Below are 23,659 nucleotides of genomic sequence, written 5' to 3'. Positions count from 1 at the left end.
AAGATCTGAAGGCAGGCTCCAATCATCTCCTGCCACATCAAATAAATGGTGGAGGTGAGGGTTAAAAAGGTAGGATAGCCATTTACACAGCTGAGCTGGGAACCAGTTTGCCCCATGTGTCTTTCTGGGTGACATTGCCACCGCCCCACCTCGTCCACCGTTAAATCCACCTCGTATTGCTTATGACTGACTGCATCCAGGACCGGGAACTGATATCTCTCTCCCCCCCCCCCCCCCCAGGACGGCCTCAATATCGTTGTCAATGCGGTTGTGACAGGTAGGTGGGGAGTGGGGTGCTACAATGTACAATAATACGTCACAAGTGGCTGGGCCATATTCAGTATCCGTCCGGGCAAGGCAAAGGCCACACTTCAGCACCGCCTCCTCTCTGTTCCTCAGTGGGGTCAAGAGGCGGCCGGCCTTATCCCCAGTTTCATACAACTTTCGCTGAACCCCCAAATAGTGCCGACATGCCACCTGTGTCACCGGATTGTGATATTGCTGTCGGGTTCAACTCTGGACCAAGAAAGTCACCTGCTCGGTCTCCTTTATCCGCCTGGCCCCCTCCAGCTGAATCCAAGTTAAGCTTGGTAAAGTCTTGATTGCAGTATGAAACCAGCATTTTCAGCTGCTTGCATGTAATAGCAGCACCAGTATGCGCAGGCACGATATCCAGTCTGTGAACACATAGAACCTCCATTACAAGGTGGAGATTGATTTCAACAGGAAACCTTTGCAGTATGCACTTCTTTGGCTTCAGAAAGTTGAAATTATGAATCTGGTAGAGCTGAGCGATGTGAACATTTGGCATGTTTTCTTTAAGTGTAGGTGGCTGTTGCGCCCAGTCTACAAGGAGCAGCACACCCTCTTATGGATTTGTGAATTCCCCCTCTATAGACTCTTTGGATAGTCTTATAACCTTTCTCTGTGTATGTTGATTTAACGCTTGTTCCCATGTTTCCTTATGTGATGACAAAGCTACATCAAAGGTTCTGAAATTAATATTGGTGCGAGATTACATTACGTTGACACCCACAAATCCTTAACAAATAATACTTTGGATTAAAATACTGGATAAGAAAGTGAACTGGTTTCTCCATTTTGGCAATTGCTGTTTTCTTTGAAGTCTGCAAAGATTTTTGCGTGCTCTCCAGATTAAGCACCGGTATGGTAAATGATTACCTTTTGGCTGTACCTTTTGCTCAGAATCATGAAAAACTTTCCATTTACAGATTTGTTGGGATACATTTTCCCCTGTAGAATGATCCCCCATAACGCCGCAAAAAATATACTCTTGATAAAAGAGCACGCTTTGTTGAACAAAATAAGTATTATTGGAAATATAAGCTTCCCTTAAAAAGTTATTTGTGTAAGAGCTGATTTTCTATTCTTTGTTGAAACAGGTTTTTTAGCCGGAATAGCACTGAATGCTGCTCGGAAAACATCCCAGCTTCACCATGACCTATTATTACAAGTTAATACGTGGCAGGAGAGGAATAACGGCGTGTCACCCATTTCATTTTATGAAGCATTACTGAGTGCAGATTGAGCAGAAAAATCTGGTTTGGCAGCATTGGGGCCAATGTTTTTTCTTGTTTGTTGTTTTGTGGCAAGGCCTCTTCGTCACAAAGAATGGGGATCATTTTCTTCTACCAGAACCCTAAAGGGCAACACCTCTATCTTTGTGCTGTACCCCACTACTCTTGCTCTTGTAGGCAGTTATAGGAGGCTCCCAGATTCTGCACTTTATCCAAGTCTCTCCTATAAATACTGCTCTTCCATAATATTCAACTGCTCATTTCTTCTTCCAAAGAAACCTTGTTTCACCTCTTTAAAAACATTTCTTTTGTAGTGTGGAGTTACTTTCCTCTTATATATTTGTGGGCTTCTTGTGTGTTGTAGCGTCCAGGTTTTCCCTAGTTTCTTTATTCAGCTTGGCCAAGAAGGGCACATTGATAACCTCGAGATTATTTTCCAGTGTATTAAGGTGTTGATCTGGTTTCTCAATCGCATGTCTGTGATTTTTCACATTTTCCGAACTGGCTTGAAAATTGAATGTTTTCTTCTTGTTTGACTCTATTTCTTTTTCTTGTTGTATCATCCTACCTTCAAGCTTTAGCACTGCCTTATTTAGCTTGTCAGTTCTTTTTACTATGGGCCTTCATGTGCCATTCTGTTTTATACACCTCATTTCATACGTCTCATCTTTGTCTATTCTCTTTGGTCCTCTTTTCACCAGCTGTGCCCTGAACAACATGCATGTTTGCATCAGTATGCTGAACCGTCTTCTGACCACTGCTTCTTTTTCCTGTTTAAGTCCCGATTGCAGGCTTGAGCCCCATCTTCCAGACACTACTTTCTGTCTCTATCGCGCTCAGTCCTACCTGTGGTGTTTGGGTGTTCTGATTCACCATACTCTTTCTCCTTACTTTGATGGTGTATTTAGTAAAAAACAAAACAAAAAAACACCATACTCCCCACATTTTGATAGGACTCTTGTTTTATTTTACCATTTGGAATGCTTCCAGGTCAGTCCCCTCAGATAACTATTATTGGAGATTCCTGTCAAATTTAAGCCTTTTGAGATTTTTATATCTGGTTTTAGGTTCTTTGTTCTTAAAAGCAATACACAGCATGCCACCCATTTGGCAAAACTATTAGGTTTTGTACCTGCTTCACCATGTCTCTAATATGACAGAGATCCCCTAGCGTAGTTTTGTTGAGCTTTGAGTTTGTGCTGGTCTTCTCATAAAAGGCCAAGGTCTAAGGCCACCTATTCAACTTTTATTTCCAGTGTGGATATCGTCTCCCCATCAGCAGCTAAAATCTGATCTAGCTTGTTAGACGTCAAGCCACGAAGGTCAAGTTTATGACGGTTCGATCAAGGGCTCAAAGCAGGGGATCTCACCAAGGCTTTGGAATGGTTTGTGGTGGTTCACTTTCAAATATCATTTTCTGGCAGCCTTCAAGACAGAACCACTGTGCAAGGTGAGGGCTCTCACAACAGATAGTGATGATGCTGGCTCCAAGCAAAGGCATCTAAAACAAGGGCACAAAGCTTGAGATTTCTTCCCCTGGCTGTCATGAAATGGTAATCGGGGACAGACAAAATGGCAGGTTTTGTCAAGAAATGTAATAGTCTTTAACAGAATCTGCTGCCTCATCCCCATTTCCCTACTATCCTCCAAATGGCTGTGCTCTGGAAATCTAATCATCAATCCCTTGCTAAACTGTCCTCATAGAATTTCTAAGGTTAGTTCTGTCTCCATCTCTCCTTACTTCAGTGTCTGAGTCTCCACCCTCCAGTGACAATAATGAAGGCAACACATTTGCACTGTCTTCTGGAAACTGCACACACCCTTCATCTTGTGCCATGTTAAGCCAGGGTACATCCAAAATGGATCCCACTGGTCACAACAAACATACACTAGAAACAAGGTTTTGCTATGTGTCATGAATCCATTATATATATGTGTGGACTTGACACACACATGTCCGCGCAAGGGTCAGGTTGTCACGCAAGCTAAATATTACACTAGTGAACTGGCCCAGAACTATTTATCCTCAAACTTCAGTATGCTGCTACCACAGTTGTATGACCACAGTCCAAGAAATGAAAAGTTGCTACAGAGGATGTGCTTGTCATGGCGTTCTATGTCACTGAACAAGTTCTGAACCTTTACTTTAGTAAGGCAAGGCCTAGGTTTAGTTACACATGCTAGATTAGCATGCCTGCGGGTCCAAAATAAAAATTGGACACTAGTTTCATTTGCAGTAAAGCACTCGGGGCAGTGGTACACCCCTGGGTGCATGCCGGGGATAATCTATCCCAACATTCACAATGGAGGCATAAGTATATGATCAAAAACACATGACATTTCTTCTTCTATAGACAACCTCCTTATTAAACGTCTTGATAATTGTCATAAGGCCACTGGCCTCTTTTCCTTGCAAAAGGGTCAAAATGTGACAGGGATTCAACAAGCTTATGGTCTCTTAAGTTATTGTCACAAGTTTTGATAAAAGTAGGCTGTGGAGAAGATGACCTTTATTTTGATGAGTAACTTGTCAGTTTTGGGTCATTCCAAGATCTATTGTCTTGGCCTGCAATAAGTACCAGCAGCCAGTCCACCACTGCTGTAAACAAATTCACCATGTCTCAAATAATGCATATTACCTGGAAACAGAATCCATACCAATTTGATGATGCAGAATACCGTTCTGTAAGAACCCATATCTCCCAGAATGCACCAATCTACTGGAATACCTGTGTCCATTACCTTCAAGCTTCCTGAGGCAGTGACCATGCAGCATGGAATGACAGCATCCAAAATGAATTGTACTATAGTGCACAACCTATCAATTATTCAATATTACTGTACATTTGATTCCTAATTCCCATCCTCATTTGCTGTGCTCTTTATGGAGAGAATGGTCTTTCAATTCCAAATGGCAGTCCTTTGGAACAAACTTTGATCGCATCCTCAGCTGACAATCACTTCTCCTTTTAACAACCCGAAGAGCTTCCGTCACAGTTTAAAGTGACTAGGGGTTCTCTAAGACAAGGATGACCTAAATAAGTGTAAAAGTTGCGACCTGACAAGATCCAAGAGTGGGTCTGCCATGATTTACCAAGAGCAGGTTGCCTTGATCGCATGCCCACTTGCAGATCGTTCTAGCAAGCATGTAGAGTGAGGTACAGAGCAGAGTCTCTGAAGTTCCTGGGAGACAACAGGAAAAAAAAAAAACACTTTGGATTTGTCTTGGTTGCATCATAGAAAAAAACATCTTTGCTTGCTATCCGGGCAAGCAGTTTGATTGGTTCTAAAGTGCATCCAAACCCACAAATATCTTTTGACTCTGCTCTATGAAAAATTCCTCAAAAGCACTGACTTCTTTTGCCTGACAACAGTGACTGGAAGAAGCAGTTCTTAGCTCAGGAGAACTTGTCTTAGTTAAGCACTTGTTAGGTGTAATATTTACACATTTACGGATTTGATACGGGCTCTACTTGAAAATTCGTAAGAAAGGCCACTGTAAATGCTTTCCAGTTGAAGGGTATTCAGGGAAAAATCCCTATAGATGTAGAAGCTGTTCACTGCAGACGATTGCTGTTGTGGGAGCCGAACCCCCACATCCCAATAATCGGGACGGTTCCCCATTAATCGTGACAACCCAAAATATCACATTTATCCCAGGAGTTTCCACTTCCAGGTTGGTCTACCATAAGAGAACACCCCATCCAACATCAGTCTTGTCTTGATTTCTTTTTTGTTTTTTTTTGTTTTCCCCCTTTTTTTTATTTGTTTTTTAAGTTTCTGTGAAAATGCCTCTTAAACCTGTGGATGCATTTCGGATTTTCCACTCGAGAACTTGCAGGTACTCAAATGTACGCATTCTGCTTTTATAAAAAGTGGAAGCTCATGACTTGTACAGCATAACTTGTCAATCTGATGATTTTTTTTTTCTTCAAATACGTTTATCTCAACAAAATCATACATGAATTTCAACGTGCATATTGTCCAAAGCATTGTTTGTAATACCTGTGCATTAAAATAAATGCTGTTACTATTATTGGGCCTAAATAGTGCCCAGTGTCCACGGGGTATCCTGTACGAGGTCCAGAACCTTCTTAGGGGCGGGACACAAATAACACTTAAATTAGCCATATTCTCTTAATAGTGCGCCTATTTTCAAAACACCAATTTATTTGAACCGCTTGCCAGGGGTACTTTTCAGCTTGGCGTAGTTAGTTGATGCAGTACTCCGGCTTCGTGTCAAGAGACTGAGGTATACTGCCGTACTCTAGGGCCTAGGGGCAAAAACACTATATACACAGTTAAAAAGTCTCATTAGTCATTTGGGAATGTCGTGCTCAACATCAATCTTAAAACTTTAACCTACAGGTGTCATCTATGTGTAAAATTGTCTGTGGTAATGTCCCAGGTATTTACAGTAACATGACAAGGTTTAGCCTACATTCTTGAGGCATATTTCATTTATTTACTACAGACAAATACAACATAAAGCAATTTTTCAGCCTATTTTTTCAAATAAGTTTATTTAACTAAAAACTCCATCCCATCCTGCAATGAAAAATGAGTTAATAGATTGCATAGAGTAGGCTTCATTCAGCTGTTGGAAGTTACATCAGGGCTTTAATTGAACAGCAGGCCTCCACTACCTTTCAGTTAGAAGCAGCAGCCAATTTGAAAAGGCCATGAAATGATCATGATAGCCAGTAACTAGTAAATCTGACTGAGCCTGCAGATGTTTGAGCTGTATTCAAAGTTGAATCTGTTATTTTATACAGTGGCAACATACTTTGAACATAGAAGTGGTTGCTGCATGTTTGTCAGTTAATACAAGTGCCTCCATAGCTAAAAATTAAATGTACATTTTGCCCTCCAACTTAATGAATGTGCACAAGTTCCATAAAATGCTGCCTGCTGAATGTTATTGGCCTGTGGAAAAACTTTATTAGAGGAGAGAGTTTGAAATATTACCTACCAAAGTGAGATCTAGCTCTGCACTCCAACCACTCCAAAGTTTAGTTGACAACAGACCATTCGATTTTAAATGAAATCTCCATGTGATTTAGAATACTTTGAATTCTATGGTTTATTCATATAGGGCTAACAGTTTAAAAGCAACAGTAAGGAATTGTCTCTATTGTTTAGTAGGAAAATATGCTCCCCTTGACCCTGCCTGACATGGCCCGTTTTTAAACAAAAGTGCACCATTGTATTGACTGTGACATGTTCTGAACCCTACCAGCCTTCCATCACTAGCTGATTCCCCTGCTGTCTTTAATATCCCTGTTTTCTACTTTTTTTCTTTAATCTCTGTATTTTTTTCTTTTTCAGAATGTGCTTATTCAGATGGGCATCCACGTGCTAGCAGTGAGCGGTATGCTGATCCGGCAAACGAGGAACTATATCCTGCGCTGCCACGGCTGTTTCAGGTGAGGGTGCCATTGGTGAAAGCCATGTGCTTACTGTGTTCATTTGGATGGAATTCCAGTGCAGATGTGGAGTGGCTGGGTTGTAATTGCTGACTGTAGCAAAGTGCCCCTTTTCTGCAAGGTCACCCCCACCTTTTGCCTGGTATTTGATGCAATTTTGACAGTGCACCAGGTTCCTGCTAACCAGGTCCCCAGTGCCGGACCGTTTTCACTAAACCTGTACAATTGTTCCCCAATTGGCAAAGCCTTTAGCACCCCTGCAAGTCCCTACTAAATGGTACCCCAGGTACCTAGGGCGTGGAGTACTAAAGAGGGTCCCTAATGGCTGCATCATGTATTTTTCCACCCTAAGGAACCCCATAGCACACTCATGCAAACTGCCATTGCAGGCTGCGGGACATGGTGCAGAGAAAAGTGAAAACACGACATGGCACACCTTCTGTGTGCCATGCCTGCAAACACTGCATGCACTACAGGTAGGTCACCCCTGCAACAGGCCTTCCAGCCTTAAGGCAGGGTGCACTGTACTAAATGTATGGACATATCTGCATGAGAAGATATGCCCCTATGATGTCAAAGCTGATTCCAGTGATGGATTTATTAATACATGCACCCATAGGGCACCTTAGAGGTGCCCCCTGAAAACTTACCATCTACTAGTGTATTGACTGACTGGTCCTGACCAGGCTGCCACCACGGACATGTTTCTGCCCTGTGCTCTTGGAGATCAAAAACAAAGCCTGCTCTGAGTGGAGGTGTTATCACCTCCACCAAGCAGGATGGCTAATTATCAGCATAAGGCAGGAGGCTTCAAAGGCTTCTGCCACCTTTGGTATGCAACCCAGGTTTTCACAGTTAGTAGAGATGCCGCCCTCTGCACAGGCTGATTTTGCTCCAGGACAGTCTGGGAAAATTACTTAGTCAGTAGGCATGTATGTTCCCTATCAGACTGGTTCCACTCCTACCATGGGCTACCTGATGTAAACACAAAACTTAGGATTCCACCATCTTGGTTTTTGGTGGAATTAGACTCACTGGGACAAGGTTATGCCCACTCCTCACAGGAAGGTGTCATACAAAGGGTGTAGTCACCCTAAAGGTTGGCAGCCAATTGGCTTCTACCTGTCACTCCCTGTAATGCCCCTATATTGAGTATTTAGGTGGCAGCCCTGAAGCCAGGAACTCAGATTAGACCGATCTAGAGGAAAAAGGGCAAAGGAGAGCTGCGAGAAAGTAAGGACAGAAGACTTGCTGTGGACTTTTGGTGCTAAACCCTGCCTGCACCAGTCTCCACAGTCGTGACAAAGTGACTCGTCCAGCAGCTGAGCATTGGCCATGAACACCAATGGACTGCCAGCCCTTCGCAAATTACCAGTAATCTCCCTTGCAGTAGAGGAGCTGCTCCTCTGCAGTCCACAGGCACTGAAAAAGCAGAGTCTGGTCCACTGTCTTGCAGCTCCCCCTAGCCAGACAGACAGCGCAGGTGCCTAGGAAGAGGTACCTGTGCTCCAGAAGGTCTGACCTGATGACCCACCAAGTTGACAACACCTGGACCAATCAGAGCTGCACAGCACCAATACCCAGGTTACCAGACTCCCTGCACCGAACCAAGCCCATGTGATAGCAGGAGGACTCCCACTGCACCAAGACCAAGCAGCTGTTGCTGGATGTCCACCCACTTCAAGTGGCCCAGCTGTCCTGCTTTTGCACCTTCAAATGATGAGACTGACAACCATGAGGACCTTTGATGCACACACCCCAGCCGATCTATCTATGCTGCCCCCGAGCAGGCCAGCCCAAGTATCGGAGAACCGACTGTCCTCTTGCTCCCAGGACTATTGTGACTCGAGCCCCCTGTTGGGAGCTTCTGGAGTTGTTCTGAAGTCCCTCTCTGCAGCCTGGTTCCAGGTAGCCCCCCTTCTCTCTACAGGCATAGTGTGCAAAGCTGCCAACCCGACCAGGAACTCTGCACCTGGAGATCCCAAGGCAGATGAGTAACTGCTGCTGGTACTTTAGACCTTGGCCCCCTCCAACCCTAATTCCTAAAATTCCCCAGAAACAGACCATAAATAAGTCTATGAAATGTATCCTCTTTTCGCCTTAGGAACGCATTGCTGCTTAAAGACTCATTTAAGTGAACATTTTACTTACCTGTGAAAATCGATATTTTACAAAGTACTACTTGAGAACGAAGTTCCTAATATCAAAGGTTATGTAAAAATGTGTTATTTTTCTAAATTGGTTTCGGATTTATTATTGAGTGAGACTCATTTATTGCCACTGTGAGTACAACAAATGCTTAGCAGTACCCACCGACAGCCCTAAACTGCTTGCCCACACTAACACAAAAGCGTGCATTGAGTGTTGTCATTTGTGCCTTTGTAAACCAATAGGAATTTGCTTGGACTCTTCACAAAGTGTAACTCGTTTTGGTTCACTATATAACAAGCCAGCTTCCTACACGGACATGCTACTGACCAATTTGTTGTATACCTTAGTTTTGGCTGGTGACCCTCCTTGTTGTTTATTTGCATTGCCAAACAGTTTTCTGATCTGTAATTTTGTTTTTTTCAAATAAGTTATTTTGCATAGTGTTTTGGAATAGACGGAAGAGGTACTTTGAGATATTTTTCTTGCCTGTTCTGGGACTGAAGTGATGATGTTAATGATCTGTTGTTCCAGGACGACATCCAACATGACCAGAGTGTTCTGCCCCAACTGTGGCAACCGAACTCTGAAAAAGGTAGCAGTAACCGTGGACCAGGATGGTGGGATACAGATGCATTTATCACGGAATCCCAAGGTGTTGAACACGCGAGGGCTCCGGGTAAGACGCTTGTGCTTGGCTCTCAGATTTCCTGTTGGCCAGTGATCTTTCTGTATTTGATTGCCTTGTTGTGTCCTCCGGTGCATACAGCGGGTTTACCTTTTCATATGTATGCGGAGCGATGCTGAGTCCTGATACCACACAACTGCTTGTGATGGAGAAGGTCCTGTGGCTTGCCTCTGAGCAGCAATCATGACTGCCGCATTTCACTACATAAGAGGGTGAAAGGATTGGCATGCTGCCAAGTGAGCAATGGAGGTCGGCAGGCTGAATTTGAAATAGGACTAGTTTCTTTCCCTGCCATTATAAGCTTTCAATTCCAGATATTTCATAACAGCTCGTATGGAAGTGTCATCCCAACAGTTATGGTGGCTCCAGCATTCAACATCTTGGTTTAGGCATGGTAAAAAGACATTGACTGCAAAATCATAACGTTTGGGACATTGCTGTTTGTTCGAAGCCTTGTGCATTTGTGGGTGGGTTGAAAGGCTGTGAGCTTGTTTAAAATAGCTAGATTTTGAATTTTTAACATACAAGCCTCTCAAGAAACCGTCTATATTCCTTTATTCCTTTATACTTACATGTATAATGCAATTTAATTTAACACTTTTTATTGGTCGATATACTTCAAGCCAGCACAGTCATACAAATACTCCCCTCCCCATGAATCCTTTGGCCTCTTCTCATTCACAAAAAAAATCTAGCACCCAGCCCAGTAGGCACACCTACAGTATCCAAACATGTGGAATACCGCTCATCAAAAAAAGGAGGGAAATGAGGAACGAATGGGAAGGAGCCGACTGAAAGAAACCGGGTGAAGGGTACGCCAAAAGGAATGAAAAGATCTAGATACTCTGTAAACAACGTTGATCTATAAAAGAAAGTTCTCAACTAGACCCTCCTAAAACCAGGTTCCTTTTAAATCTCGCCTGCTGGGCTAGTTCTTTGTTAACCACAGCCAAATCAGGTGGTAGTAATGTCTAACCCCTTGACTTGGGTCAACTGAGGAAGGATTATGCTGCTGCAACACTTGTGAACGCGCATGTTCCATAACAGTGCCAGATGCTCTTCTTCACTGATTCCAGGCAGCAGCCTTAATCCTCATATCAACAAGTTTCTTACATACGACTGGAGTTGTCATTTTGTTTGCCTGCTCAGGTCAGGAAGCAGGAGCATCCCCCTTCCCTTCACCTGAAGCTCCCCTACCAAGAAGGCTGCTGTTATCAACCCGATCTCAGAGGTCTGGGGTTCGAAGCTCCACTACTTTCGTACCACATTTGGGAACAGCTGGTTTCATTGTGGATGCTGTACGCCATCTTTACACCCTGCGCACAGCGCCATTAATATCCTCTTTTGGCAGGGCCTACTGTTCATAAAAAGAAAGCTTGTATAAGCGCCTGTGTGAAATTTTCACCCTTGAAAGAGGGACATGTATGTTAATCACTCATGATGCATTTTAATTCGATTGCCCATCCAATTAATGTTTTAACAAATGATTATATATAAAGGCTTTGTGGTCCATCATCAGCTGCTTCTGTCTCACTGCCTTTGTCTTCCAGAGTGCGTAGCCATATGTCTTGTGATTTTACTGTTGCCTCCACTGCTGTGACCTTTGATTCCATTTTCTCCAAATGTGCCTTTAACACAGTGGTAGATTTCTCTGCTTGCCAGCTTTTTTTTAATTTTTTTAATGGCATCTAGTGCTCTCATTAGTTCAGTTTCACCTGTGGCCAGTTCACCCATTCCCACCACCCTGCAGTCTCCTCAGTCCCGGCACAGTTGCTGCAAGAGCTTTAAAAAAAAAAAAAAGTAGCTTTGTTTTACTTTTTTATTTTCCCTGCCATCATTGACTGCTTTCCATCTAATGATTACAACTAGTGGCTGGACTCCTCCAGGAGGCTTGACGTCAAATGCCGCCCCCCCAGCTGGACACTTTCCAGTTGGGACTGCCTCCAGCACCAAGGGAGATTGCTCCACAGGTTGGATGTGCTGGTCTCAGACTGACCAGCTGTAACTCCATATCTCTGATCTCTCTCATGAGTTTCAGATGGATAGCTGTGATTTAATATGGAACACTACAGCCTACAGACAAGTCAAATGAAGACACTGCCTCCCAGAAGCAACAAATATCCATTGAGGTGATGGGCTGGGATTATGAGGTATACCGCCAATGCTTCAATTTTTAATTCAGTTTTTGTCACAAATACGTTGTTTGGGAGAAATGATACTGCTAAGATAAGGGGAACTTCAAACTCTGTGAAAGGGACTTTTACCACCTGCTTCACTGTACATAGATGTTATACAGAAAGACACTTTTTTGATCAATGAGAAAGCACCTCTGTGTAAAGAAAATGTAGGTTAATAGGTATTTGAGCCATGCCTGACACTAAAAAGACATAAATACATGCAGTGGTGGGATATATCGAGAAACCTAAACTTTACTCATGTGTTTAGCTTCACTATAATTTGAGCAGTGTGGTGGACGCAGTATAATGCTTTATTACTTGTTTACTTTCTGCCACTTTCAGCAGGTGGGGTGGAGGGTACAGTCTGTTATTTGTTGAGTTTTTCCCTACTGCCAAGTTGGCATTGGGCCCTTCCCTTCAATCACCCTTTGGGAAAGAGTTAGAGGTTCCAGGATCGCATGGGCATAGCTTACAACCAAGTAAGTTTATGGTGATAGTTGAGATGGTTTTGAGACAGTTTGTTTTTTGAAAGAAGGTCTTTGAGTGCATCTCTGCCCTCTTAATTGTCCCATATCTGCTGAAGGCTAAATGTTGGAATGGTTGGAAATGCAAGGTATGCAGTCAAGGCTGAATAAGGTTTCAGTGTAAATTGTATATACAGACTGGGGATGGAATTGTATCATTGACATATATAGAAGGCAGACTGCATAATACTATTTACAAATGTGAAGCATGTTAGCAGGGTGGTGAGGAGGCATTTGACAGCACTTTCTATACTATGTGCATAAAGGCAAAATTAAGGTAGCAGTGTTACTGGAAACTCTTCGAACACACTGAACATGACAAGCTGAGTTCCACTTGGTCCCTACTTTTAGTTCTTCGGTTAGGGGAGTAATGTTGGGTGGGGCAGCAGGGGTGGGCGGGGGGGTCAGCTTAACTTCATCTAACGGATGAGATTAAGACCCAAAATAGAAGGTATGCGTCTAATTTCGATTACACATACTTAGAAAATATGGCTGATATGGTTCCACCACTTGTTAGATATACAATCATCTGGATGGGAGCATTTAATTGCATAGTGGACAAGTGTTTAAATAGATCAAGAGGTATGATTAAGTTGGTAGGCAGGTCCACCACTGCCACCACGCAAACATTGTTAGATGGTATGGGAATGCACTTCCTTTTCTTCTGTCCCACACAAATTGTATTCCTGAATTGACTTTGTGAGTCAAATATGTAACACTATTGAAGATGCGGGTGGGGAGTGCTGATGGCGTACAGGCAAGTATTTGTCTGATCATGCACCACAAATTACTCTGGATGCGCAAGAAGGAGTTGGTGGTGGTGTTTAGGTGAGGCGGGTACCTTTTCTCATCTTGGCGAGTGTTGAGATCAGGAGGGATACTCTGTCTCCCAGTTCTGACACCTTGTGGATTTCAGTGGGAGGAATTTACAATAAATTAATTTAATGTTTAGTTGATAAAGGATCTACAGAATGCTACTGACCTGGATACATCACCTGAGATGGAAATACCCAGCAGTGCCCATCTCAGAAGACTTCCGTTCATTTGCATCAATTGTTCGGAAGGCAGAAAAGCTATAAGAATTGTCTTTAACTTTGAGATCATGGCTAAATTATCGACTGGTGTCTTTCAAGTTAAGGCCGCTGATACAGAGAAATTCTTGTCTTTTGATGAGGCTTTACTGGGTTGTGTGATGGTGTCTTGGAAGCGGCCTTTTTTGGTGCCAGAGAATAGCAGCTAAATACAATGTAGTCCTATGCTGCTGACCTTATTTGCTCTTGGCACAGCCATCGCCAGAAAACTCGGTGGTGCAGGTGCTTCTACAGCACGTAACCCCAGTGCTTCCTCCACAGCTCCATATCGCGGGCGGACCTATTTATGCAACAGATGTACTTCTAGTGCTGCTTCCTGCAGGCTCTTCCTCCGCAGGGCTCATACCAGCTGCTTGCCAGGACATCACACTTACCTTGTGCGAAATGGCTCACTGTGCTACAAGTTACTTTCCCGAGCACATTCAAAAGCCAACTAGTTATAGGTGGTCAGTTCTGTTTTGGGTGAGAGAAGTCAGTGACTGGATACTGTAAAGGAGGGAAGGGTCTCGGAATAGGGGGCGCCAAAAGGCACGGGAAAGTGTTTTAGGACAACACTGAGGGCATCCCCAAGTGTGCCATTTGCCGCCTAGCACGCCATGGCCTTCCTGACGCCTACATGCGGCCCCCTGGTTAACAGTACCGGGCTGCTATTTACTCGACTCAGTACTAACCTCAAAAAGATGTTCAATAAACCAGCAAGCATTTATATAAAGGCTAATTGAACTTAAAGAAAGGAAGTGACTATGGATTCCTGCACTGCATAACTTTACGAACATTTTCATTTTTAATGACATTTTACAGCAAAAGTGTAAAAGTATGATTCTTTTCAAAATTCAAAAAAGTGCATTTCATCAACACGCAGAATGGTTTCACCTTACTGCATCAGATTACATCAGTGCATCGAGAAGTTTTTTTGTTTTTTTTTAAAGTGAAAGTTTTCAAACATGAATTTAGAAACATTCATTCTTCCCCGCCACCCTGACAAGAATGCTAATAGTGCACTAAGAGGCAAGTCAGTAGGTATTCCTACTCTTTGGGTGGCCTGGGTTCCTTTTTACACATGAGTAACATTATAGTTTATTAAATGAAGCATAGGCAAAGTTTTTGTACAGAGCACATCTCCTGATGTCATGCATTTTGAGGTCCTCTTACGTGCTATAATGAAGAAAAAGGAGGGACCGTGAAATAAACCAACTGCCTACGATCACCCAGTTTGGGTAAGTGGGGAAGCTGGAATTAATCCCAGGCTTTCTGATTTGTCATTGTGCGTTTCGGCCATTAGAAGTATGTGCTTCGCTTCATCTGCACCCACCTTACTACCCCCAAACACCCCTACCACCACCCTGGTGGCATCAGCGTGGCCATTTGGCACATCATAGACCAAACGTTTTGACTCCTGGAAAAATATTTGCGAGTTTCCATGACCTATACCAAGCACACCAAGATGAAGACCCTCACTGCCAGGGAAGCTGTGTCAACCCTAACTGTGGAATTGGTGGCTAAATACTCTACTCCGGATTCATCCCAGCAAATCCTTAAATATACATTCTTAACACATGGTCATTCTGTCTAGGCTCCGGGTCTGGTGATCCACAGGCATGCCTGCATGCTATCCTCTGGCTTTTCCCACAGTGTCCAAGCCTACCCAATGGATTTGTCCTTTGGCAGGCAGTGGTAATCTGTTAAAAGACTGGTCTCTGTGGAGCGATTTAAACAAAGCATCATGACTGCGTGGTATCTGGACCTGGCTTACCCTATTTGCCAGTTCCCCTTGCAATAATGTAGGTTTTGCTGGTACTGTAGAAACCGAACCTCTCCACATAGGCAGACTTCACAACCTGTCCTCACCCAGCAACATATTTTTTGACAATAATGTAGTCAGGCCAACTCAAAAACAGCAGCAAGTCTTTTCCCTTCCTTTGCAATCGACTCTGTCGCAAAACTTCCTTTGTTTGTCCCCAATGGAAGGATATGCTATTCCCTTTCTGGATGTTCCACCTTCCATTCCACCAGTCACACCTACAGTAAAGATGTGCAAAATCCACATTATTTCCTTTTGCGTAATTAACTGTGAAATTTCAGAAAAAATGCACAATTACGGGAAACGCAAACTTTTGCTTGAAGGTCATGAATTGTGCACAAAAAAGTGCAAAAGGTGCATAGGCTGCAAATAACTGCTTTGTTCCTGTCAGTTTACTTTAATGTGATAGATGTTTGACACCCCCGCCCCCCCCAAAAAAAAAAAAAAAATTGCTGAATAATGCAAAATGCTGGAAATAATGCAAATTCCACTGACTGGGGTTAGTCTACATCGTCCTGCTCCTTCCATACCCCTGTCTTGATGAACAAGGTATTATGTGTGTATGTATAATTTGTGTAGGTTGAATCTAGCCGAAAGTCATCAGTGTGCTGTATAGAGTCCAAGGCAAAGAGTCAACAAGTGATTGGAGCGATAGGCTTCTAGGAACCCTGAGAAAAGAGTTGGAGTATCACTTGTCTGGATGTAATCGTCTTTAAAATGTCACGTCTTCCGCTCCTACCTACATTTCAGGAGGAGTGGGAACTGTGCTGATGGATACAGGATCCTGGACGCTCAGAAGACAAAGAGCTAATGATTTTTTTTTTTTTCCTTTTTTGCACTTCCTTATCTACAGTCTGAAGCTGTCCTGCCTGTGTTGTGTTGATTCCAAGGGAGGTGGCGGGCTTCTCAGTCAGATACTCTGGAGTGCAGGTCATGATTGATAGTCACGATTGCTAATCATGATTGTGGTTGTTGTGCTGCCTATTGGGCCTGAGTTCATATGTTCACGTGGCACTGTTGCTTGGATGCCCAGGTGCAAGCTAATGCCCACTTTTCCAGGTCAATATATTTTTTTTGGTCTGTTATTTTTCTTAAGACCCATTTCTTGGATGGGGTTGCCTGGCGGGTGGTTGAAAATGGGAGAAATCTACAGGAAGAAGTATCCATCAAAGTAATAATGTTACTTACCTCTGTAACACTTTTTCTTGTTTATACTTCTCCACAGATTACTCCCACCCTGCCCCCTCTAAGTTTTTAGTTTTATTTTGGGTTTCTAAAAAGGATCCCTGAGGTGTTGCTTTTTCATTTGAATTTGACTTCAAGTTCTTCCTTGAGAGATCCTGTTATTACATTTTTCTTTGTTTGGTGCCAAAACTTTGTGAAACTCTGATTTAATTATGGAACATGTGAGAGAGTACACATGTCACTCTTGGTCGATATGACGCCTGACACGATGCGCGTTGTGGCACTGGAAGAGATTAAAATAAATTGCTGTTAATTTTCTGGACTCAGCTGGGTCCCAGTGAATATTAGAAATGTGGGAAATCTCCCAGAAGATCAGGTTTAGTTTCCACCAGAAGAAAGGGTATGCAACTTACTCAGTTGTTCCATACTAACTTTGCATGGCAGTGGTGGACTCTACTCTGTGAGGGCACACATCACACACTCGGCATACCCCCCCCCAAAAAAAAGGCTTTATTTAATGGTGGAAAATGATAAGTTATGCAGTAGTTTTCTTCAGTTTGGGTATGGAAGGGAAAGCAATTTATGATTTCCTGATACTTTTTAAAATGCAGGTGCCATTTGAGAATTTCAACTTAGACCTCTGCTTTTAGAGACCCTCAGCCTTAAAATAAATACACTTGCTCAACACAAATAGTGATAAAGCTGTGGCATGTGGTCATTGTTCCTATTTAAAGAAAACTTCTGCTTGACGCCATTTCTTTTTATCATAATTCTTGGGGTTTGGTTGTAACTTGTGTGTCCTTTGCTGGTTAAACTACCTCTAGAACATAGGTTTTAGTCGAGAGTGTGTTGCGGGATGATGTTTATCATCATCACATGGAAGATGCAGTTCAACGGGATCTGACAGGGCATGATTAGAAACAATGTGACAATATTTTAATTAATGGCTATGTTAATGGGTGTTCTTTTTTGAGTGAGACAGGTCAAATTACTCATTTAATGTGTACTATCACATTACAGATGGCAAGTGAAAGATTTCTAATGGGAGACCTTGTTCTAGTTAGCAGGCATCAATTAGAAAGCAATGTAGGCTATGTGAAGAAAGCTGTTCCCTGTGGTACTGTTAATTATCCGTGGCAAAATACAAAGAATTGAAGATTATAACTAAAATGGTTTAGGTGTAAGGTGGACATTTTAAATCCGACAAAACACTTAAGGGATAATCATTGATCCTTTATAAAAAGGTTGCCTTTGGGATTATTTTATTGTTTAGTTTGTGTGTCATGATCACACAGGCGAGCTTGTGTCCTGTTTGAGAATTGCTAATTTGAGAATATGAAATGTGTGCTAAAATCACCAAACTAATGTACACCTTGACCATTGCTGGGCCATTGAATACTGAGTCTTGAGGATATTTATTTAAAGACTTCTTTTTTTTTTTTTTCTTTTCTTTCTACATTGGAGTAATCCGCCCTTGGGTTTGGGAGCACTTTAGAGCGAAAAAAAATATTACCAGAGATGTGTCTCAGGCATACATATAAACAATTAAGAAGTAACAATTCAGAAAAACAAAACGTTCAAGTAATAAGCCATTCAGTCGTTTAGGGAGGGGACAGAAGAGTGTAAACCATGTATCGGTTTCAACAACGATTCCAGTTAAGTCGTCAATATCATTTTTGTACCTACAAGAGAAATATTTAGTGTTCTTCTCAAACTTCTTTTAGGCAATATGTATTATATAAATCCAGTCAATATCCTTCCTTTATAATTAAGATGTTTTTCTATGCTGTTTAAGTTAAGTAATGATATTGGACCAGGTCTTGTAAATCAGTGACATCTCAGTCTTCCGTCATCAAAAGGTCAAGGAAACCAAAGCACTGTTAACATAAAATATCGGCTCTCATGACCTGTTTGTCCTTTGTATAAAGATAGCTTATTGACAGCGAGAGAGCGAGAGAGAGAAAAAGAAAAGACTGAGACTATCTTTGTCAAAGTGAAATTTTAAAACACTGGCCACAATTGTTTTGAATGTTTTTTTCAAGAAAGGTTTTCAAGACTGAGATGCCTTTTGCAATGCTTTCTTCATTATCCCTTCTGAGACCAGCAATTGTGTGAAAGCAGAGAAATACAACTGCTAAGGCCATTGATTGATTCAATTAATGCAAGTTATGAGGCCATTTAATAGTTTTGAAAAATAAAGTAAAATTATCAGACATCCACGGGTTTCCATAACAGCTCACATATAGTTCTACTAGGGGTCTAATTAAGTCACACTGGCAGTACATCCTCTGTGTCTAATTTATTATTTAAAATTCTATCACTCCAGTTAGTATATTTCCCCTTCCTGACGCTGAGAAACTTTGAACCACATGATCATTCTAGACAAAGGTTTTGAGTTCAGGTTTCTTGAATATGTAGTCCTGCTTAACATTTTACCTTAATATTAGTTGAGACTCTGAATTGTAAATTTATACAACTGATTCAGAAGGATAAGGGCAGGGCGCTGAGCTTGATCAGGTTTGAGTGTTCATTTCTGTCACTGCTGATTGTTGATGTAGTGAAACTAGGCTGCAATAGGTTCTGGTCTGTTAATAGGCTTGATGATTGCTATGGCCTAATCGTGTAATTTTAAGGTGGGGTTATTACAATTGGGATTCAACTAGGATTTGGTGGCTAGGATCAAATGTGCAAACATTGACCCTTAATAGTTATTTCATCTAGAAAATTAATCCAGCTGCGATATTGCCGCCAATTGAGCCAAATTGCTCTCTTCATCCATATTCCCTCCAACAATTGGCTACACCTGCTTTATTTTGTTATATGTGGATTAAGATTTGTATTAAAGATTGCATATCTGTTCAGAGTGAGTAGTGTAACCTGGGCTGTTCTTGTTCACATATTCCGTTCATGTCAATGTTGTCCTTTTTCTGGGTAAAGAGGTGCGTGTTTCTGCATTTCTGGTTCAGTCGCAATCTCATGTGCTTCATAAGATTGCACCTTTGGTATTAGCATGAAATGACTCCTCCCTAATGTTCTGAGCGATCGTATTGTGCCTAATTTAACTAGTTGTAGCTTTTCAGTTTACACAGTTCAAAAGTTTACATACTTCTCTTCTGTGTTCTACTAATATTTAATATCTACTGGCCACTTGGTGCAACTTAAAACTGTGTGCAGCAGTTGCCTGCCACAGGGGTTCTAGAGACTGTTTCAGATGGATAATTTCACGTAATAGCTACATAATTTGTTTGACCAAATGGAATAAGCAGATGTGTGATCCACTGTAGCTGAATTAGTATATGTTGAAATGTATGGTTGCTTGTAGTTCACATGGCGTGACACAATTAATGGGACCCATAGCAAGAAAAGACATGTTCTTCATGCTCATTCTTTTCTTTCTGTCTTTCTCTTAGTATTCCTTACCCATCCCAAAGGGTGGTAAGCATGCTCACAACCCTCATCTGGTTGATGACCAGCACTTCCCACAGCAAAGACTCTCCAAGAAAGCCAAACAGAAAACTGATGCCTTTGACCCAGACTACATTGCAGGCATTTCTCCTTTTGCTGAAAATGATATTTACAGCCGTGCAGCCAACCTACAGATCCGAGATGGTGCTCTGGGTGCAGGAAGACGGCGCATGAACCCAAACACAGCGAAGAAGAAGTTTGTAAAGAAAAGATAAAAACAAGAAGTGAGAAATTTGTGGACTTCTAACCTCACTTCTGTGTGATTATTTATCGACAAAGCAGAAGAGTACAACTGAGTGCTACTGTGCCACTTTCAAGTGTTAATATAAGGAGCAATGTTATGCTGTTGCAAAGTTGGCGAAACACTTGAAAGTCAAGAAGCAGTTGTCGCTCAATGGTATTTTAATTATTATAGTATAACCAACACCCTCTTCTGCAGAGGAGAGCACCGCCCATTTAAACCCAATTTTAGCAATATGGAGCACTTGCTGTGCCAAGAGGCCGGTTTTCCTGCAATATAAAAACTACATAAAACACACAAAGTGAATGGAATTCTCTATTGGCTTCATTACCACAAACCTCCTTCTTGATCTTGAGTCCTTTAGAAAATTGCCAGGTCAGCTCCAGTGCCTCCTTGTGTTAGCTTCTCTAACATGATGATTTAGATGTTGGAGCTTTGTCATCAATAACTGTGACTTTTCATTTTAACGCTTGAATTCTCCTTCGCATCCTCATCCAATATAGCCTCTACTTAAGATGTTTTTTCTATGCCTAGTTTGTCACAAATGCACCATGCAGTGTTGGCTATACAAACACAAGATTATAGTATTATTTATTTCTGGCAAAGGTAACCTTTCCGATGAAATAACCGCGTTATCTTTTAGAACGGGGATGATCATTAGGTGTGTGTGTGTGTGTTTTTTTTTTTTTTTGACGGCATTAACTTGGAACATTTCGCCCTACCTGTGACCATTGTGCGCCACTGGTGCAGTCTTGAACCCTCCCTCTGTATAGATATCAAAAGAGCACCTTGACTATTATGGAGCTAGTTTCCATTGGGCACCATAAGTATGGTTCCCTTCTGGCCAGCTGCTTGCCAGTCAAAGTGCGTGGTCCTGACCAAGATTTTACACTTGTTTAAGTATGAATGGGCACCTAGTTCGTACAGTGTTGGGGATGCCCGTCAAGGAAAGAAACTACATTGTGACTTGTATTTTCCATTCATATTACCAAATGGAAGAAGCTACTTTTGCATTTATTGTTACGATTAGTGAAAAATAAATTCAATTCAGCACCGTCATCCGTTTCTAATTAATCTATAGCCTAACTTGGCAGATACAATCTATTTTTTCATTCATATGCCCTGTGATTTGGTGTCTGCACTTTGAATTTTGCTCACCAGTATGGGCACCAGTATCAAAACCATTGACAATGGGAATAAAGCTTCACCTATGCCATCTGATGTGCTCCAGTAAACCAGTGCCCTGATGACTTTGTGTGAGAGACTTTCACTCACCCTTTCTGTGTTGTTTCTTCAGTTTGCATATATGGAGATTTGAAAACAAATGCTACTTTTATGTTTTGGGGAAATTATATAACAAATTTCCTTCAGCTTTTCATGAGAGTGGTTTACTTTGAAGACTACTTTGGTTGGCATGATAATGAAAATTTGGGGGGAAAAAAGGGTCCCACATAATAAACCCACCATCTTATCAAGTAACCGCATGTCATGATTGAAACTGGGTGGGGTTAATGTGATGATAAGTAAATGTATGGGTTCAAAGAGAGAGAAGCTAAACCTTGGAATTAAAATGTTTACATCAAGTGTGGATTCTTATGTACAACTGACTTTAAAGAGCAGCTGTTTTGGGGTTGCAGATGTTGATAAAGTTAATTTAAGGTAGTTTGATTCAATGGTTACACCACACTTTGCCTCAGCTCATGCTATTTAAGTTTCACCTCCACTTTTCTCCCATAAACCAAACCTCGCTTCACTATCGCATTACTTTACCTTCAGCCCTCTTTGCTTTAACTTCACTGATTCCCCCACGACTTACCCCTCCACTCCTCACTGTTGCTTCTTCACTCACTCACTCGTGTTTGTAAATGTTTAAAGGCACAGGCTACTGTATTTCATTGGTGAACCATATAATGTGTTCACTGTCTACTGCATGTTTCTGCTGTCTAAAAAGGTCTTTATAGATTACTCTCCACAACACCTTTTGTGTTTTGACACATTAAGTTGGATGAATAATTGTAAAGTTTTGAAACAGCAACTTTAGGGCTAGAGCAGTTTGCACAAATCTCCAAGTTAATAATTGGTTTTAGCCCTTTTTCCTCATCAGTACCAACATTCGGGCTGCTGGTAAACTGATGGCCATTATACTGCTGTACTCAGACTTTTGCAAACAAGAGTAAAAGAAAAATACACTTTCAGTTTAAGAGTGAATAAAGTTAACCCAGTTTTGCAATGTAATTTTTCTGGATTGACATTCTGTGCATCAACCTGCCATCTTGCGGTTGGGTACATAAAGTCAGTTTCTCTCCTTTTTTTTGTAAATTTTCTTTTAAATTTTATTTAAACCTCCTCTCTACGATGTCTGACGTATATTCTACCCCCCCCCCCCCACCAAAAAGCACCAGTATTCGTCTTTAGATTCTTTTCTCCACTGCTGCATTCAGAAGCAGCTTCCCACAGCACTGGATCCAAGACACCGAATAATTGGAGGTAAACTTAGAAGAGGCCAGAAAGGACATTGAAAAAGAGGATGATATGGTTGATGAAGAGAAACCCAAAAAAGATGGAGGTTGCAGAAGAAAACCCCTGAAACTACAGATTTATTTTCCTCTTGGGCTAAGACCAGGAGAGGGGCTTGGTAAACTGTGCAAAACCTTCACTTGGTCTCTAGAGCGATGAAAACACCTTTTTAGAGTGTCTTTCATGTGCAATCAAATGTTAGTACAGAAAGCCAAGCACAACATGCAATGTATGCGTCTCACAACCATTCTATAGGTGTAGTGTGTTGAATTCCTGAGACAACCCTTTAAGATAAGGGAGGAGCAGAGGTGTGCACACTACACCATGGTTGGGACTTGAAGACCCTGAAGCCATTATTGATGCAGAAGTACAAGCCTGTCCAGGGGAAAACAAGAACTAAGCAGCATCAAGGGTTTTCAAATCCCAGCAACTATGCAAACAACCGAGCCAGAGGTCAGCTAGAGCCACCTCTAATGCCAGAAGAGCAGGATTAGCAATCTGAACACCCTCTATCAGAGGCAGTATAAAAGCATGACATAAGGCAGGATGTAGACCGTCACCAGAAGAGAGTTTTGGCTTGCACCCATCTTTGCCCTCACCTGATGATCTATCACTTTATAATGCTGTTATCAAGAGGTCAGCTGATACTTATGGAGCACCAGTAGAAGAATTGCGGAGGGCGGGGATGGAGTAGTTTGGATCACTGCGTAGAAGGTTGCACTCGGGCGGAGCTGCTGGCTTTAGAGTGAGGAACCAGTTTTGAGTCTCTGAACAGGGATCATACAGGTGAGTCGCATGAAGGGAGTCCAGGTCTCTCGATGCACCTTTGTGTGCTCGCCCCTGGCCAAGGTGGTCTGT

At 42.1% G+C, this 23,659-nt stretch overlaps 1 protein-coding gene across 1 annotated transcript in view; it reads left to right on the top strand.

The window, feature by feature from the left end:
- Positions 1 to 21,343, top strand: part of NOB1 (NIN1 (RPN12) binding protein 1 homolog) — a 49,638-nt gene extending 28,295 nt beyond the window's left edge. Inside the window, exons 7-9 of the mRNA XM_069216850.1 lie at positions 6,867 to 6,964; positions 9,647 to 9,791; positions 19,989 to 21,343. Of these exons, the coding sequence (XP_069072951.1) occupies positions 6,867 to 6,964; positions 9,647 to 9,791; positions 19,989 to 20,258 (513 nt within the window). The 3' untranslated portion in view covers positions 20,259 to 21,343. The remainder of the gene's footprint in view (positions 1 to 6,866; positions 6,965 to 9,646; positions 9,792 to 19,988) is intronic.
- Positions 21,344 to 23,659: the final 2,316 nt, after the last annotated feature.

Source organism: Pleurodeles waltl, chromosome 12, assembly GCF_031143425.1.
Source record: "Pleurodeles waltl isolate 20211129_DDA chromosome 12, aPleWal1.hap1.20221129, whole genome shotgun sequence".
Classification (NCBI taxonomy): Eukaryota; Metazoa; Chordata; class Amphibia; order Caudata; family Salamandridae; genus Pleurodeles; species Pleurodeles waltl.
The sequence above is the reverse complement of the archived record's forward strand: the minus strand, read 5'-3'. Positions and strand labels throughout refer to the sequence as shown.